The sequence below is a fragment of the Macrosteles quadrilineatus genome, unplaced genomic scaffold, assembly GCF_028750875.1.
Source record: "Macrosteles quadrilineatus isolate MER2022 unplaced genomic scaffold, UCM_ALF_1.0 Scaffold_2__2_contigs__length_208266976, whole genome shotgun sequence".
Taxonomy (NCBI): Eukaryota; Metazoa; Arthropoda; class Insecta; order Hemiptera; family Cicadellidae; genus Macrosteles; species Macrosteles quadrilineatus.
Genome location: NW_026542595.1, coordinates 191,116,880 through 191,136,208, shown reverse-complemented (window position 1 = coordinate 191,136,208; position 19,329 = coordinate 191,116,880). Strand labels below are relative to the sequence as shown.

The 19,329-nt window shown below is 35.4% G+C and overlaps 2 protein-coding genes across 3 annotated transcripts; one reads left to right on the top strand and one right to left on the bottom strand.

The window, feature by feature from the left end:
- Positions 1 to 16: 16 nt before the first annotated feature.
- LOC128986867 (carbonyl reductase [NADPH] 1-like) lies at positions 17 to 10,080 on the top strand. 2 transcript variants are annotated; one of them, XM_054407442.1, is made up of 7 exons: positions 17 to 120; positions 1,229 to 1,357; positions 5,644 to 5,775; positions 6,534 to 6,772; positions 8,330 to 8,535; positions 9,019 to 9,118; positions 9,950 to 10,080. In XM_054407442.1, the coding sequence occupies exons 2-7, from the start codon at positions 1,313 to 1,315 to the stop codon at positions 10,005 to 10,007; spliced, it is 780 nt and encodes a 259-aa protein (XP_054263417.1). In that variant the 5' UTR covers positions 17 to 120; positions 1,229 to 1,312; the 3' UTR covers positions 10,008 to 10,080. The 2 variants fall into 2 exon arrangements, with proteins under 2 accessions (XP_054263417.1, XP_054263416.1); XM_054407441.1 differs by having other exon boundaries at positions 17 to 340.
- Positions 10,081 to 11,754: 1,674 nt separating this feature from the next.
- Positions 11,755 to 19,196, bottom strand: LOC128986456 (drebrin-like protein). Its single transcript, XM_054406836.1, has 4 exons — positions 18,851 to 19,196; positions 17,414 to 17,547; positions 16,132 to 16,278; positions 11,755 to 12,776 (listed from the first exon to the last, which is right to left on the bottom strand). The coding sequence occupies exons 1-4, from the start codon at positions 18,996 to 18,998 to the stop codon at positions 11,826 to 11,828; spliced, it is 1,380 nt and encodes a 459-aa protein (XP_054262811.1). The 5' UTR covers positions 18,999 to 19,196; the 3' UTR covers positions 11,755 to 11,825.
- Between the last annotated feature and the right edge of the window lie 133 nt (positions 19,197 to 19,329).

Sequence of the window (19,329 nt, the reverse complement as noted above, 5' to 3'; positions counted from 1 at the left end):
GTTGTTGCTGCTCTAGTCTGCTAGGTTTAGGTTTAGGTTTAGGATTTTGTTTGCTAACAAAGTTACAAAGTTGTTGATTTTGCTTGTCAAAAAAGAAAACTGGGATTTGCATTTGCTTTGGTAGCTTGAACTTATAAGTTTATTTTGGACGTCGGTCGATTAGTGATTTATTGTTATCTTATCAGTAATCCTTACTTAGTAACTTTCTTTTTAAGTGTGCTAAGTTACATAACCCGAGTGTTAAGTGTTGTAACTTATATCATAAAATAGAACCTCTTTTAATAGCCGAAAGAAAAACAATAGGTATAGGCCTAATATGGAAACTGTCAAAACAGCCGTGGTTTGTACTTTTTAAAATTTATTAGGCCTATATTTTTCTCCTAGCCTACATTTAGAGCCTAAATTGTATAGCCTAAGCAAATATAGGCTAAATAGACCCAAGTTGTGGATCCACTACCTGTTGATTTTAGCACAAATTTGCTTTATATTAGCAAAAAAACATCATGAAAAGGCCAAGGCTTCACTTTAGTTTACCTAGGGGACACTCATTCAAATGAAAAAAATTATGTATAGATTATTCGATATATCGATTAATTAATTCCAAACTTGATATATCAAATGAAATAATCGATATATTGATCGATATATTCATTCGAATGAGTGTAGGACGTAAACTAAAGTGCAGCCAAGGCCAATGCCATTTGAAAAGTACCATGTAAGTAGGCTATACACAGTACAAGTTCCGGGTGTCATACCTGCGATTACAACAGCCTAACCTAATTTAGTACTTGAACATTTCTTCATAAAATTAAGGTCAAGCAAGAAATTAGCTAGATGCTTGAAGGGCTGCACTTTACTTTAGGTCCTACACTCATTCGAATGAAAATATCGATCGATTAATTGATTGTTTCATTCGATATATCGTTTGGTTAGTTAGGTAAGGTTAACCTAACCTAACTAACCAAACGATATTTATTTATTTATTTATTTATTTATTTCCCAACGGATTGCACCTTTTTACAAAATAAGTTATGTGTGTACAATTGAGATGGCATTTGCAATATTATAGATTAGATATATCTAATTAAACAATCTAAAAATCAATATTTTCATTTGAATGAGTGTAGGACCTAAAGTAAAGTGCAGCCGCTTGAAGGGTTACTAATCAAGTGGAAAATCAACTACAGGCTTACACTCTCAGCCTTGGAGTAAAACATACTTGTTTTAGGTAACTGGAAGTCAAAAAGGAATAGGATATGGCATAGTCAAAGGGTTATGTGAGAAGTTTCCTGGGGTCGTTTACCTGACAGCAATGGATGTAAACAGTGGACAGGAAGCTGTGGCGAAACTCAACAAGGTAAGTTTGTAGGCTAGTTGATCTTTTTCTTTAAACAAGATGACATTTCTTTCATTTTGTTTCTTATTATTTGCTACCTTAACATATTTTCTCCTATTATATTACCCATTCAACAAATAATTTTCTCAAAGCAATAAGTACTGTTGTAGATTAGATTGTTTTTAACTTATTTTAACCCACCTCTAGCTATAGTTTGTCTGTTGTCTCAAAGTTTGTGTTTTTGTTTTTTCCTGCCCAGGATTAAGTTTTTTTTCTTCAGGAAACGGTCTGGAATGACATAATTACTAGTAGACCAGAGGGTGACAGTTTTTCGATTCCTTTTTTAGCCACCTTCAGAAAACCCTGGATACCGTGTTCCCAGTAAAGGAGAAGCGGGCATTAACCGTGAGTAAGGCAGGTAGGCCTAAACCAAAGAAAAGCGTAAGACCTCGCATATCCGATTGGTACACTCCAACACTTAGTGACTTAAGGAGTTCATGCTGATGCTACGTGCCAGGGGAGATGAAGCTGGGTATCTGCTAGCATAGAAGCTGTACAACAAAAGGTTGAGGAGGCGAGAAGAGCAGGTAATGTCAAATTCATTGAACATTCGAACAATCAATGTAAAGCGGCCTGGGACGTCATAAACTCAATCAGGTCACCCACATCAGGAATGCGCTGTGCTGCAAGACCCGATGAATTTAAAAACTTTTTTATTTCATCAGTGTCAGACATAGTTCCCAAAGTATCCCTGATACTCCCTCTGACCCTTTGGACATTTTGAAAGACTGGATGCCGGAATTCCAGCCTTACCTTAGTAAGATTGCATGGAATAAAGTAAATTAAAAGGTCCGGAAGATTATAAGTGGGCTTAAGAGCACCATGAGCCGCGACTACTATGGGTGGTCTACAAAGCTCCTTAAGGAAGTAGCGAATGTCATCAATTCCAATTATCTCCTCAGTACATGGGCCGAACAATATATGACAAATTACCTTTTTCAATTAGGGACACTGATTCATTCCCTAAATTCAAAAAGAAGTGAAAAAACTTTCTTTTGGAGAAGGCCTTCTCATTGGAGGAATATATAGAAGCTGTGTAGATGCTAAGGCTCAGCATATGAAATTTATTTCAGTAATAATTTTAGTATAGAGACTATAAAATATTGTAACAATGACTAATCACCTGTCTGAATATGATGTTATGTTATTATTGGAAAATAAATAAATTAATACATGCACCCCTCACCCTAGCTATCAATGACAGCCTGCTGCAGGGGTTCTTTCCTGCACTCATGAAGATCGCATGGACAGTGCCAATATACAAAAAAGAAGACCCCAATGTTCTGGCTAGCCTATCTCTTCGGTACCTATCCTTGGCAAGGTTCTCGAGATAAGTACTCAAGGAACAAATCTGTAATTACTTTTTGAGTCAAAAAACCTTTTCAGTAACTCACTTTCGAAGGGGTAGGTCCACTACTGGACCAGTTTCAGTCATTGCTGATGAAATCGTAAACACTTTTGAAGACAGCGACTCAGTATCTCTTACACTGTGTGATCTGAGTCGAGTGTTCAACCGTGACCCTCATGTAATTCTCATTGATAAGCTTTTCGATTTGGGGGTCAGAGGTAAAGCTCTCTCCATGCTCAGCAGCTACCTAAGTGATGGAAGACGAGCAAGACAAGCATGTGTTGATCTGAAGGATGCAAAATCCGCTGAAAACGATGGTTCTACATGGAGTCCCTCAGGGCTCGGTTCTTGGGCGGCTTCTCTTCCTGATTGCCATTAACGACCTGGAGTGGAATGGAAATCTTGTGCTCTTCGCTGACAATACTACCTTGTATACCAGTGGAAAAACACCGATCCTTGCAGTGGAGCAATCGAGAAATAATCTGAAAGATGTAGAGCTGTGGTTCCGGGCAAACAAACTGCTGCTAAATGAGACCTAGACAAACTGGAAACTGGATGACTTGCACTCTGTCACACACCCCAAACAACATCGGTGGGAGTGTTAAACTATTGGGTTTCTACCTTGACCCAACACTGGACCGGAGCGATCATGTCAAACATGTCTGCACTATGCTGGCTCGTGTCATATTTCTTCTGAAGAGATTGAAGAAGTGTGTTACAGGTTCCTACCATGTTCTGGTGTACCATGCTATGTTTCATTGCCACATCTCATACAGCATACATCTTTGGGGACACGCTGCTGGAGCAGCCACAGTTTTGAAGCTCCAGAAGATAGCTGTAATAAGCTATAACAAGTAGCCACCACCATGAGCATAGCAAACCCATTTATAATATAATTGTACAATTACCTCGTCACAGCTCCGTAGTTTCCGTATATATTACGGCCGTTTTGGCATCAAAATGCCATCCTCAGATACATGCATTCACCGGATTTGGCGTCGTCAAACTTGAAACACACACGTAACACGATAACAAACATTTTAAAACGAAAGACAGGCCTGTCGCGCACATGATGAGTACGTGTACGGAAGCTGACTGGACAACTGCTAGTTCGTTCCAGCCGTTGCAGTATTATCTCTTGGACTTTGATCCCTTGGCTTGCTTCGTTTGATGATGTTATTGAAAATAGTGTGAGATAGCAGTGTTGCAGGGGATGAGAATAATTTACGCAGACGAATTTCTTGTTTTGCTAGGTTAGATTCTGGTTTGGAGTTTGTTTATTTTTGTACTTCTTTACTAAGCTATTGACCATAATAAAGCACAATAATAGAGAACTCAAAATCATCAAGCAAATCGCTTTATCTAATGGGTATGACATTAAAATGGTCGATAGCTTAGTAAAGAAGTACAAAAATAAACAAACTCCAAACCAGAATCTAACCCAGCAAAACAAGAAATTTGTCTGCGTAAATTATTCTCATCCCCTGCAACACTGCCTAAAGAATGAGTTGAAAAAACATGGAATCAAACTAGCTTTCAGAACCAGCAATAAAGTTATAAATAAGTTAAAACCTAAGATTAATAAAAATAAAGCTGACCAATCAGGTGTATATAAAATAAAATGCGCTAGTTGTCCGAGTACGTACATTGGAAAAACAGGACGTTCCTTTAGCATTAGGTACAAAGAACATCGCCCTAACGGAAAAGCTGACAAACAAAAATCCACTTTCGCACAACACCTGGTTGACAATAATCACGACTTACTTGATTTGGACAATGGCTTAGAAATTCTGCACGCCTGTATTAATGGAAATAGACTAGACACCCTCGAGGAATATGAGATTTATAATGCCCATAAAATAAAAAACAACAATGAATCCATACTAAATGACCAACTACAATTTAAATCTCACACTATTTTCAATAACATTATCAAACGAAGCAAGCCAAGGGATCAAAGTCCAAGAGATAATACTGCAACGGCTGGAACGAACTAGCAGTTGTCCAGTCAGCTTCCGTACACGTACTCATCATGTGCGCGACAGGCCTGTCTTTCGTTTTGTATGTTTTAAATGTTTGTTATCGTGTTACGTGTGTGTTTCAAGTTTGACGACGCCAAATCCGGTGAATGTATGTATCTGAGGATGGCATTTTGATGCCGAAACGGCCGTAATATATACGGAAACTACGGAGCTGTGACGAGGTAATTGTACAATTATATTATAGTCATCAATTCAGCTCAGGGGCTAAACCATGTCTATCAAACCCATTTTCCAAAACCTGGGCATCTTGACCATCTACAGCCACTAGATATGGGCATGCATGCTGGAAATAAAGAACAATGAACAGGGCCTGGTGGCCAGGGCTGACATACACAAACAATACAAGAGGCCAGAATCAACTCAATGTACTTCACACACGCCTCAGTAAAAACCGAGACTCATACCCTGGAAGTGTCATCCGTTTCTTCAACAAACTCCCAGCAGCCACAAAGATCCTTGAAAGCAGAAAGTTTAAAACCACTACAGGAAATTTCTTCCGTAAAACCCCTAATTAGTGAATAAAGGAATTCCTGGAAGGTGGTTTGGGCGAGCATAGTTAATAGAAGCATACCGACCGCCATGAGCAACTAAACTGCAGTTTTTGTAGTGAGTTTTTTACATATGTGCGGGAAATAAAAATAAGTTGTTTCACGCTGACCTTTGAGATTCCCGTTATATAATGGGTCAATGGCCAAGAAAATGGGAATAAGGTAATAAGTAATAAACCTTGATCTTGTTACCATAAAACCTAGACCTAGTGTCAAATAACACATATAAAATTCTCCCTAAATTGTGCTGATGTTTTCAATAGGATTTTATCTCCTCATTCTCTTAAGAATCTTGAATTATTGTTGCAGTTGGGATTCAAACCTGAGTTTCACCAATTGGACATCACCGACAAGAAAAGCATTTCTACATTTGCAGAGTTTATGAAAAAGAAACATGGTGGGATTGATGTGTTAGTTAACAATGCTGGAATATGTTTTAGGGTGAGGGTGAAGATAGAAAACTATTATTAAGTACTGATAAATTTATAATTTAAATGTATACCTAATGAGGCCTTTTTTTCTTTATACAGATGTCCTCTATTTAATATTTTATTGTTTTATTTGTAAATTATAAGAAATAAATAATGTATCATAATTTTGATCTCTTTTGTTAAGTTAGCAGGCTTACCTTAATGGATTACCTTGTTACCAGCAAAACTATTTCCCTCTCACTAACAGAATTTTCACCAAATGTTTAAGTCGGGAAGAACAAGGTCATCAGTTTCAATGGTCTCTTTAAATAAAAAACTTATTCAATTAATTACAACTACATACAGTACATAAAATTTCTTTCAACCAAAATGCAGTTTTAGTATTGCCAAAGAGTTAATTAGTCCAGGATTTTGGGATGTATTATTCTGACTTTATAAATAAGCAAGGTAGGTAATAATTTTGTTTTTGTCCTAGGACATTAGGCACCAGCCCGGAATAGTTTTTCACATTACTTCAGGCTAGACCTAGGGGTTACGGCAATATCACTTAGATAAAATCCATTGGTGATTTGGCGGGGTTTGAACCGGAGTCCCGCGCTCTAACCACTAGACTAGCTCGCTCCCCATCATTAGGGCAACGCTAAGTTCGTCTACTAATTACTCCTAAGGCTAGGGCTATAAAAATGATCAATATCAAATTTCTAAAATAAGTTTTAGTCTGTTGCCAAAATGGAGCGAAGACTGTTAATTACATATAAAATGTTGTAGTATGATGCTACCGAACCATTCAGTGAGATAGCTGAAGTGACTGTGAAGGTGAACTACTTTGGCCTGCTAGATGTGTGCGAGGCTTTATTTCCGCTGCTCCGTCCCAACGCCAGAGTGGTCAACTTGTCCAGTTTGTGTGGCCATCTGAGTAAGATTCCGTCGGAAACTCTCAGGAAGCGCTTCAGTGACCCGAACCTCACAGTAGATCAGCTGAACGTACTCATGAAGGAGTTTGTTAAGTAAGTAAGTTTATGGTTATAGTTTCTTGATAAGAATGTCAATTGATATTTAACTATTTAAAATGTTAGATTTACCATTGTTGTCTGAGTTCTTGTAGGTAAGATATTTGTATCATCCGAGTAAGATGGCACAAACATCTTACCTACAACAAAGGTGAGTCTAATACAATTCAAGGTCATAAAACTGGGATAGCAAACATAAAATATTTAATACCCCCGCTGCAGCAAACCTGCAGACTAAGCGAATTTCCATTTGACTGATTAGATTTACACTGAAATGTCTACTTAAAAATATAACATTTATTCCCTATTTAAATAGAATTAGTTTAACAAGTACTTAGGTTTGCTGCATCAGGGAGGGTAAAACTGTTTTTTTTTGTAAAATGTTAATAGTTAGTAAGAAATAAAAACATTTTCCAAATTTGATCAAAATATGTTCATAAACAAGCAAACTACAACAGTTTACTTATTCTCCATAAGAATAACATTGAAATTTTAAATTTAAAATTTTTTGGAATTTTCTCCGTAACCATTAGGCGTATAATAACGCTTGAATATACTAAATTATTTGTTTTTTTAAGCTCTACAAAATGATTTGGAAAGAAATTGCTAAATTTTATGTCTTTTGGGTCAAAAATTGGAAAAACCTATTTTTACCCCATAAAACCCCCCGTAAACCCCCGTTCCCATGGTCCGATCATGCTGGATCGCTAACTCGTTCGAATAAACGTAGGTTTACACGTTTGTACCAAATTTCATCAAAATCGGATCATTTTTGCTCGAGTTATCGTGCTAACGGACACATATATATATGAATATATAAGGTTGTTTAATCTTTATTTATATATATATAAATATATATATATATATATATATGAATTTAAACGGATGGTGTTTTTGGCCTCTAGGGACCTCAAAACGAAAAAAAAATCGGTCCCGCGTCCAGGTCTTACCATGAGTACTACGGTAATAGCTTTTCCCTATATGGGAAATTCGCTAATATGACTAAGATACAAAGTAGAAAATATGACTAAGATTATGATTAAGTTAAGATTGTGATGGGAGAACATCACATCTATGTCTTCTGCGCAATAATTCTACCACCGGTACTTGGATGAAGTGTTATAAATGGTTTTGACCTACCCCTGTTGGTTAAGATAAAGATCCCATATATACCGACCATGTGTAGCAAATCTTTTATTAACAAAAGAACATAGTTGATGAGCCACTCACTGAAGGATGTAAATGTTAAGTCATTTTTCTTAGTTTTTTGTAATATCATGGATTACATACTCATTTATAATGATAATGGAATATTTTTATAATGATTCCATGAATACAGTATATATGATGGAAGTTTGGCTCAGGACCACACTAGGTAGCCTATATATTTTTTTTAATATGATGTATACAACCTAAGTTAGTAATTGACAGCACTCTGTCTTGGGCTTAATTAAATATTCATTTTTTGTAAGAGTATAAACTGAACACAACTTGACGGGAATGGTCTGATTCTATCCATTGTAAAGGTTGTAGCCAAGCTGTGTTTGCGTGAAGGTCAGCAGCCGCAGGCACTAACAAGGACGATGGCTGGGGCTACATTGCCTACAATGTGTCCAAGGTTGGTGTCTCAGCCTTAACCATCATCCAACAACGTCAGTTCGACACAGACTCTCGACCTGGCATCGTGGTCAACTCTGTACATCCCGGTTACGTTGCCACGGACATGACCAGTTACAAGGGACCTCTCACTATTGAACAAGGTTCGTATGGATAAAAGGTAATTTGAGTTTTTCCTAGGCTAGTACTTACACACAAGGGTGCATATTTTACAATGAAGATGTGTTGAGCGTAAGTCTTAAGTGGGTGAGGTTATAGCTTTGTTACTAAAACCAGCTGGTTGACTTCTTTAGCCAGTACCGTTTAGCCCATTAGTTAAGGACAGTTGCATCCAGTTCTGAACCATCAACAAGCTTCTGATATGTTAAGTAACAAACTAGTAGGCTAAGATTTTGCTGATCTTAAGTTTAAAGAAATTTGTTTTTTAACTTGTTTATATGCAACGGTATAGAAAATGCAAATAAAAATAAATGTAGCAAAATTAACATAGGATGAGAATTTGCAGTTCTTCATACATATCATCTGAAACTTGCAAATTCCTTATTAAGTAATTCTACTAATTATTAACTATATTGATGCCTCCATTCCTCACGCAGATGGGTAAAGCATGTGTTCTTGTGCTCCAGGTGCAGATGCTCCGTTGTACCTTGCCTTGCTACCAGTCTCTCCAGATGTGCCGAAGGGACAATACGTCTGGTGTGATAGAAAGGTCATCAAGTGGACAGGGTGAGTTGTCAGGAACAAACTGGTTACTGACAAGTTACTGATTTTACTTGGGGGTCATGAAAGTATGAAAGAGTTACTGGTTTTACCAGGGCGTCCACAAGTTGCTGATAGGTCAATGATTTTAGGGCGGTGAGGAGGGTTTATGGACATACTTAAAAAGTTACTGATGAGTCAGTGATTTTAATGGTGCTTTTACCTAAGTCATGGATAGGTTATTATGTTACTGATGGTTCACATAAGTCCACTGATTGTACAAAGAGGTCACAGACACTACTGACAAGTTACTGATTTTACTAGGGGTAACTCAATTCAGTAGAATGCGGTAACCGATGCTATAGGCCGTTGAGCCCAAAGCTGTAATATGACCGTATCCAATTGGATACAAAAATGGCGACGTAATTGATTTTTTGTAAATGTTTTGTATCTTGTAGTCAAAATAATAACAAATTGCAGTGTCTTGATTTATGAATTATCTAAACAGGGTGGAAACAATTTAGGAAAATGTAAATTTCTAAAAATAATAAAGACTAGAGGTCGTCCAGTGGTCGAAAACTCAACCAAAAATATGTAATGTACAGACCTCTCTATTTTCACTCCACGCTGTAAATAAAGCACGCGATTGGAATTTATTCCTTTTATTTTGAGTTTTGATTTTCTGTTCATATTTCGTTGTTATTTCGTCACCAGCATGGCAACCCATAAAGCCCTTGTTGTTTAAAAAAATAAGTTCATTTTTTGTGCCTTTTTCAATTTATAAAGGTAATCTGCATATCTACAGGAAAATAGCTTTCTAACAGTATCTAAACTCTCATTTATTATTTTATGTTACAGGGATGAACAATTACCTCTGCAAACTTCTGCAAATGTAGTTCAAACTTTCAGTACATAGTATACGAGTTTTCATTCCTAACTAATTATACATGATTGTAATATATATTTTATTAAATATTATGCAAGATTAACTTGTAAGTATATTATTTGATGTATTACCACTTTAGATATAGTCAATACTTATTGTAATAACTCATAAATCTATTACTCTAATTCCGTAAGGAATTTCTTATATCATAGACAAAACGAGTTAAATATAGACTGGTAGCCGTGCTGCGGTTACTATGGTTACCATAGGTTCCGGCGCACACCGCTGTAGTTTACGTAGCCCGTACGCCGTAACTACATGGCGCTCCAAGCGGTGTGCGCCAGAACCTATGGTAACCGCAGCATAGCTGACGGTCTATATTTAATTATTTTTGTCTATGCTTATAAACAGCTACAGCAAAAAAACTCTTTTATTTATGAACCGATTTTGTTGATTGAGGTGTCAAATTAAAGGGAATTCTCCATAGGAGTCAAGTAATAAGTTTTGTCACACTCAGTTTAATGTACTTTGCTCTATTGGTTTAAAGTTTCCATATATTTTAAATACAAGTTTACCTAACATAAAATGATTCATAAACATAACCTGTTTTTCTACTGTCATTTTAATATTACTTTTTCTGTTTGTTTACTTATCAGTTTAGTTACAAATACAACGATGACTGATGAAATAGGATAGTGTATTTAAGCAGTTTCATTTAGAGTGTTCGGGAGTAAAAATCAAATCAGTTTTTAGCGAATTTCCCTATAGGGAAGTAGTTATTACCGTAGGTGGCACAGTAAGACCTAGACACGGGACCGATTTACTTTTTCATTTTGATGTCCCCAGAGGCCAAAAACAATATACGTCCGTGAACGCGATAACTTGAGTAATTTTTGTCTGATTTTGATGAAATTTGGTTTAAAGGTGTAAAGCGGGATAAACTTGAATGAGTTCGCGAACCAGCACGATCGGACCATGGGAACGGGGCTTTACGGGGGGTTTTATGGGGTAAAAATAGGTTTTTCTCACTTTTGACCCTCAAAACACAAAATTTCCCAATTTCTCTTTAGACCTTTTTAAAGAGCTTAAAAAACAAATAATTTAGTATATAAAAGTATTTTTGTTCGATTATTAGTAACGGAGAAAATTTAAAAAAATTGTCAATTTAAAATTCCCATGTTATTCATATGGAGAATATTGTCAAATGTTGTAGTTTGCTTGTTTATGAAAATATTTTGATAAAACTTGGCAAATTTATTTACTTTGTACTAAGCTATCAATATTTTACTCAAAAACACACTTTATTAGTTTCCTTGTAGCAGCAAACCTAGGTACTCTTTAAACCTAATGTTATTAAAATATATTTAACTGAAAATCAATTCAGACAAATGGAAATTCGCTTAGTCAGCAGGTTTGCTGCGGCGGGGGTATTTCATTATGTGATTGTATTTTATTTTTGATGTGTTTTGATGTCACTTTCATAGATATTTATATGTGTTGTGTTTTAAATAAATTTTGATTATCATGAAATGTCATCCGAGAAAAAATCCTGTGTTTGCGAATTAATGTATTAACAACAGAGAGATTGTATGAGAAGAAATCGTAAAAATTACCAATTCCGGCAAATAATGGAAACATGAATTGGCTAATTTAACATGGCTGTCAAAATTACAAGTCTAAAAGAAGCACGATAAAACTAATATACTTTCTTGTCAGTATTTGAATGACCCATGAAAACTGTATTTTCTAAAATAAATAACACAAAAAACAAATACAATGACTGTAAAAAAAGTTTATTGTTTTTCAAGGTACAATCTTAGAAATAATAGTGAGAGAAACTCGTGGTTATCAGCCATCTATACTTACTTCACAATAGTTCAAATCAGAGTGAAACAAATCACCATTTTCTACAACATACATAACTTCAAATTGTTGCTCTTCATACTGTTGCTCTTCATATTGTTGCTCTTCATATTGCTGTTCTTCAAATTGTTGCTCTTCATACTGTTGCTCTTCATATTGTTGCTCTTCATATTGCTGTTCTTCAAATTGTTGCTCTTCATACTGTTGCTCTTCATATTGTTGCACTTCATATTGCTGTTCTTCATATTGTTGCACTTCATATTGTTGATCTTCTGTCGATAGAGGAGTTTTTTCCAGTAAAGATGGTTCAGAAGAAGGAACATTTGTGGTTATTAATTTAAGTTTTTTTCTTTTTTTACAACTAGTTTTGTTTGGTACGACTACCCCTTTCTTTTGATGGCTGCTAAGTTCTTTTTTTATTGATGCCAGATCCGTCAATATTTTTTCCAAATATTCCCCATCTTCTATTTTATATGACAACTCTAACATCAGTTTCAACTTTTTTCTGAGAAGAACAAGGTTATTTCTTTTAGGTGCAGGTGACCGACGTTTAGTTCTAATCGAATTTTTCCAGATTTCTCTTTTGTTTTCAATAGCCTCTTGATCTAAACTGCTGTCCTTTGAGGAAAAGAAATTTCTGTACACACAGTTGTAAATTACTGAATGTTTTGGAAAAAAAGAAGTGTTTATATCATCTGGAGGGGGTTTGTCCTTAAACATTTCTTTGACCTTTTCATTTAGCTGTGTCTTGATTTCTGGAATGGATGTAACACCATTTTCAACCAGTTCTTCAACTTTTGACTTCAGTTCTTGATGCATTGGTAATTGTTCTTTCAGTATTTCATGGTTGTGTTCAACGTTCGCGTTAATGAAATACCAAGTTTCTGTCTTGATACATGCACCCAATGCCAATCTCCTTCTTAAGTCTTTTGCTACCTGAAACAGAATAACTTAAAGTTAATAGGCCTAATATATTTTATGAAAATATCAGGCGACAGTAGCATTATATCGCAAATATATAAATACTAGGAAGTTTTTTTTTTTTTGAGGGCTGTTTTTAAGTATAAACGTAGATAAAACATACTCAGTAGATTTTTCATCCTTATGGAACAGCTGAAGCTAATTTTATTGTTAGTTCTCTACGTCCAACTGTAGAGGTTTTGTTTTGTTTACAATCTGTTTCTTGTTATTTCAGTAATTTAAAATCTCATTTAATCAAATAAAACGATATAATCATAACCAATAACTGGTCTCCTAGTTATATAACCAAATAGTAAAGCACTGTCTACCCCAGCGATCAGTGTGGGCGTACATAAACTAGACAATTTACAATGGGATAAGGAGTCTACTTGTGTTATTAGTCTATGGTATAAATCCTTAGTTAGCTTGTACGCCGCATTGAGGCTCTTCGCCACTTACTGGCATCATTTGTGAACAGAATGAAACCATTTTCAGCTCTGTAGCTGGCGTGTACGCTTTGCTGTGTGTTTTTAAAACTTTAAACTATCGAATCTCCCACCGCGTGTAAGTGAAGGTCAGTGATTACATTAAAAGAAACATATCCGATGCCGATATTCATTGCAAGATGGCTGAAGGCTATTGCCTTCTAATGCAAAAGCACGGAAATGGGTTATGGAGTGTATAATGGCCATGAAATCCTTTTCCCTTTGTAGTCTTCTGTGTGAGTACCCACCAAAAAGGCAACTCCTTCCAAGATGAATATTTTCATGGCCATTTTTTAACTCCCTAGGCCCTAGCTTATTTCTACACTTTCCCCGCTATAATTGCACTAAGATCACAAACCTCAGTCATCTGACGATGAATGACAGCATCGGATATGTTTCTTGACCACAAGAAACATATCACTGACTTTATCTCGTATGAGGCGGGAGATTCAATAAAAAAAAAAAAAAATTAAATACACAAAGCAATTACATCTGCTACAGAGCTGCAAATGGTATCATTCTGTACATAAATGATACCAGTAAGTGGCAAATAGCCTCACAGCAGTGTACAAGTGAACTACGGATTTAAAAGCTAAAAAGGCCCTTACTTAAAAAACTGCCCTATTATAATTATAATAACAGGGTGTCTCTACCAATATTTTAGGGCATTGCTCCTGGGTAAGAAACATACCTAAATATCATATTTAAATTGTCCAGAAGTCCTTAGTTACTCACACAGCCGCCATTTTGTTTATTTCAGTTTTATGAAAGTTTTGTTTTATGAATTTGAAAAATCTTCATAATTTTTTGGTAGCTTTGTCTAGTTGTCATAAATATTTGGGCAAAGTTTCCATTTCGTATGTTTAACCTTTCTTTAGAAAAAATTAATAACTGAAAAAAACAAAATGGCGGCTGTATGAGTAACTAAGGACTTCCGGACAATTTAAATATGATATTTAGGTATGTTTCTTACCCAGAAGCAATGCCCTAAAATATTGGTAGAGAGTTCCGGGACACTCTGTATATTAGTAAAGTTAAAATTAAAACATCTTTTTAGCAAGAATTAATTTATTTAACAAGTAGGCCTAGATATTATGTTTACTGCTATATTGACTATTGACTGTATAGCCAATTGGTCATAGAGCTCTTTTTTTTAATTTGAAGGTTATTTACTTTTGGAGATATAGCCTCTGGATCGTTATTGAACATAATTAAATCCAAGGCTTCAATTTATTTGATAACGGACACTAGGTTTCTACGTCGAAACGTTATCGTCTGTCCTTTGTCTCATAGGGTAGCTAAAACTTTAGTTTGCTATCTCTTAATGAGATGTTGTCGATTTGGTATAACATTGAACACATATAAATATTTACAAAGACATAAATGAAAACAAATTGGATACATTAATGGGGTAGAATAAGGCAGTAAGCAAGTCAGGTTTGCTCCATTTTACAACTAAAAATCGTAATATTTAAGCTATTTCTTTTTCGATCTTGGTATCGTTTGATATGGAATTGTGACAGGTTGCCGAATGAAACTACAAACTTCGAAATGATTAATTTATTATAATAAAATAACTTATAAGGTAACTTTCGACTTGCTGTATTAATAAATGTATAAACACAAAGTACTAGCTTATAAGAAAATACTATTCCACATTAAGTTAAGTTTTAGGTTTACAATGCTAAGGTGAAGATTGTCATGATTAATTCCATTTTATAAAAAGGGCGTAACATAGCCTCCAGAGGAGGATACGGGGAAAGGCGACGTGGAAATTTAGGCGACCGACCGAAATTAATTTAGAATTTAGACTAAGCAACTGAGTGTTCTCTGTCTGTAGCCAAGTTGGCCGTGGAGGGGAAGCAGCCAATCAACGTTGCGGCTATTCCGCGTGACGTCAGTTCAACTATGGATAGTGCTGCTGCCTAACGATCACTCGAGGCGTTAGACAAACTGTAGTTGAGCAGTTATTGAGTTCAGCGAGGAATTTAGCTCAAATTCCAGCCATGCGCGTCATACTTCTGGGAACATTGGCCTGGCCTGGCGTCAAGCCATGGCTGACGGAATATTCCATGGTGAGGCAACTGGCTGACGCAGACGTAGGGAGGTTAAACAGTTCAATATTACAGACCCTCTCTTTATATTTGAAATAAAGCAAAGGTTTTGTGACGGTATTGACAGGGTTTCCTGAGGGTGCATCTAAAAGAAACCTCCCCAGCTGATAGGTAATGGGTCTGGGAATTTTTGGGGCCGTCACAGAATTAAAAATGCTTAAAAAAAGTGTTCTAGACAATTTGTTCATAAAATCAGCCATTTTCGAGTAATTTAAATTTCAAAAACTAAAACGGCTGCCATTTTGAAATTTTAAGTATTAAACTAATTTTTAATTAAATAGTTTTTTCCTAACATGTGTTTCTTTTACCTTAACGTTAACATACATACCAATTTTCATAAAGATCGGAGATCGGTTGAAAAAATGCAAAGATAACATTTTTTATGTAGGCTAAAAAATACAAAATGGCGGATATCAGGTTAACAAAGCGATTTTGGAAAAAAATGTATTCTTGATTTTCTCTTTATTTTGACCCAAAGAACCAGTACGTAAATTATGCCCCCACCTGTTATTGAACACCCTGTATAATATTACACCCTGTGCTCAAAACATTGGTAGCCAAGATTGATTTGTCATCTAGTTGAATGCTGAATCCTCCATTGGTTATTTATAGTTAGATGATTTAATAAAATAAAGCACAAAGAAAATATATTACTACATGTTGTTTTCCTGGCAGTTTTTACCAACGATAGATACAATGGTAGAATAGTTTCAAATTTATACAAATACACACCTTGGTCCTATTATACTTGGATTGTTTTCTGGGATCATTTGCATACTCAGGGTAAATAAACCGTATTTTGACAGTCATTTTTGACGGACACCCTAATTTCTTTGTGTTTTGTGTGACAACTCTTCTTTTCTTCTCGTAAAGATGATCCTGGAAACAAAATTTATTAATTTATTAAGAGGAAAAAATACTGAATCTAGAGAAATCTGGAGCAGTCATAAAACATTCAAGCATATTTAAAAGGATGTGGATTCTAAAACAATTAACTAAGTGTAAGAACTAACAAGGTGTAGCCTACACAAGAAAGTTCTAAATTCTAGGGCACACACCTTTTTGAAAACCCTTGAAAATTGTATTTCATTTCCTGATAAGATGGACGGTAAAATTATTAGCCTATGTTGATACAGTAGACTCTCGCTCATCCGGATCGGCCTTGTCCGGACTCCCGCTAGTCCGAATCAGCAATCGAGATTTTTTTTCATGGCACAATACAGTAGAAGTCCTATATCTGAGCTAAACCAGACCGAGACTACCTCGGATAACACGGCGGTAAAAATTATTACTGGTGGAACTGCATTTACCCCACTATCAATACTGTAGACAAATTGAAAAAAACGGCTATATACAGTCCTGTATTTGCTCGGCTCTCGATAGTTCGTATTTTTCATAATCCAGACCGGACGTCCGCCACATTGATGAGCGAGAGTCTACGAACAAATATTGGCATTTTAGAAACCAGGTTAGTAGGCTGAGAGAACCTTAAGTAAATTGAGCACAAATTTATTTTAAAGTTAAAATGACATACAGTGGAACCTCTTTAATCACTAATCCGAACGCCTCATTGCTGTAGGCCTACTCTATACGCAGTAGGTACTACAGTAGTTATTTATTGTACTGTATTTATTGAAATACACACCGTAATTGTTTCTACTGTTAATGTACAGTACTATTTATTCACTATGTTTACTATTTTATTAAATAAACACTGTATTTTACTTTATAAAGCATTTTTCACTTTTCCCGTAACAATTATGATCCATTTTGGCTATTAGGCCTATTTTGGAAAAACAAAAACAAAAATGTTGGGTAATCTGAACAATTCAATAGTCTGAACTACCTACGGTCCCAATTGGTTAGAATTAAAGAGGTTCTACTCGACTAATATGTTGACTAATTAAAATGAAATAAGAAAGATTTTATTTACGTTTAATTAGATTTTTGTTGGTCAATGTTCAGTTTTACAAGGTTCCCCTGTATTTGCTGTACACTATTACAAATATCTTACCTGCTTAATATTTCTATTAGATTTGTTTGTCTCGTAATACAGTTGACCGTGGCCACATTGCAAGTACAAATGTCGAGACTTTGTACAAGGGAAACCCCATTCGAAGAAAACTCTTTGGCTATTATGAGATGCTCCTGAAACAAAAAGAAGTTTTTAGGGTTTGGTTATCAAACAAAACAGTAAATGTGCAAATAAAATATAGCCTACTGCAACCAGAAACTGTGTCCTGGCCTCTAAACATAAAAATTACGTTAAAACCCACAAAAATTTATATATTTAATTTTGTTAGCGAATCGGTCTCCATGAAATATTTCTAAAGGGAAAATGTAGAGTGGCTGTTGAGGATTCATGTTAAAGCTTAGGCCCTGGCCCTAAGGTCCAAGGGCGTTGAGAAAAATATAAGAAGTGTCAAAAATTACCCCTTATCTGCAACAAAACAATTCAGACTGCCTATAACTAGGCCTAGCAAGAATAATAATTAATTACTAAGAGTAACTAACTCATTAAGCAAATGCAAGCATTTTTGAAACTAGGCATATTATTTTGTTGTGTTTGCCCCACTACGGTATTTACCTTAGATTAAGTGAAAAAAACAGTCTGGAAGTAGGCTAACATAAATTAATGAGTCGGATCATTATAACCTAAACTACACTTCCTAATTTTACCTAACTTCAAAACATTTAATAGCCTTCAGTCACGAATCTATATAAATTCCGACCTACCTTCTGATTAAAGAGAGCTGATTAACTTAAGTTAAGTTAGTCTGCAAACAAACCGTTCAGAACGAATCAATTCTATTACGCATTAAGTTGAGTGTAAACAGCTGTATGCTCTCCACAGTCCACATACGGACCCGTCCAAACCACCATACTAGCCTACCATCTGCAATGTTCAATGGACCTTGGATTTGTAATTTTTCACTTTTAAGTTAGTTTTAGCCACTTAGGAGCCTTTCTGACAAAAACTTATTTCATTTTCGGATTCAGCGTGCAAAAAACTGTAGGGTCTAGGTTAAGTAGACATATAAAAAATAAATTGTTAACATTGTAGCTAAACTTATACGGAATAATTTCCATAAGTTTTGGTCAGGCTTTTGTCTGTTTTGTTACCTTTCATGAAATGAATTTTGTTTTCTGGTTTAATTTTGATAGGCCTAGTTTCATTTACTGCGCAATAAAAACTTAAACCGCTCATAACTTAATTCGATGAAGGTCTATACGGTACATAAAAAGATTATAGCCTAACTTAAGTTACTGTGTTACTTACAAACAATAAGTAAGTAATAAACAATAAGTTAGGCTGTATGAAAACAAATCAAAATCGATAGGCCTATAAGTTATTGATATTTAAACTTATAATAGAGGGCCTATATTCCCTGAAAAACTGTACCCAAACTAACTTAATAAATAATATAATAAACTAAAGTATTATAATAACCTGAACTCCTCGTAGAAAAAGAGAAACCATTTGAGGTTAGTTCATTTAAAAAAGCATCGTACTTTTCTTTGGATCTGATGAATCCACTCACTTCATTTTCTTCTTCATTTTGAAAGTTAACAAAATATTTTTTACAGATATCTTCCATAGCTAGTGGCCTAAAGTTTCATCGTGAATAAAACAAAAACACTAGGCTAGTGACACTGACACAAGTAACTTGAGACTAGGTCACCCCAGTCTTAGGGGATGTGAATAAAAATGAAGATATTTAGTAGGTTTGTTACCTTACAATAACGAATTTCACTGGTTAAAATGGAAGTTTAGCTGCGATAAAATAATTTAAAAATAAAATCATAATCCCCTCTCAATGACTGACTAAGTAAATAAAACATTCACCTAACCATAACAAAACATAACCTATCATCACAAATTCACAACAATCTCCCCCCCTGCTTCTTCTTCTTTTCTAGTTTGCTTTT

Coding starts and splice junctions, on each gene's coding strand:
- LOC128986867 (XM_054407441.1), top strand. CDS start 317: ATGGAAACTGTCAAAACAGCCGTG. Junction 8,536..9,018: donor ACCTCTCACTATTGAACAAG/GTTCGTATGGAT, acceptor CTTGTGCTCCAG/GTGCAGATGCTCCGTTGTAC. Junction 9,119..9,949: donor AAGGTCATCAAGTGGACAGG/GTGAGTTGTCAG, acceptor TTTATGTTACAG/GGATGAACAATTACCTCTGC.
- LOC128986456 (XM_054406836.1), bottom strand. CDS start 18,998: ATGGAAGATATCTGTAAAAAATATTTTGTTAACTTTCAAAATGAAGAA. Junction 17,548..18,850: donor TTTTTCTACGAGGAGTTCAG/GTTATTATAATA, acceptor TTTTTGTTTCAG/GAGCATCTCATAATAGCCAA. Junction 12,777..16,131: donor CCAAGTATAATAGGACCAAG/GTGTGTATTTGT, acceptor ATTCTGTTTCAG/GTAGCAAAAGACTTAAGAAG.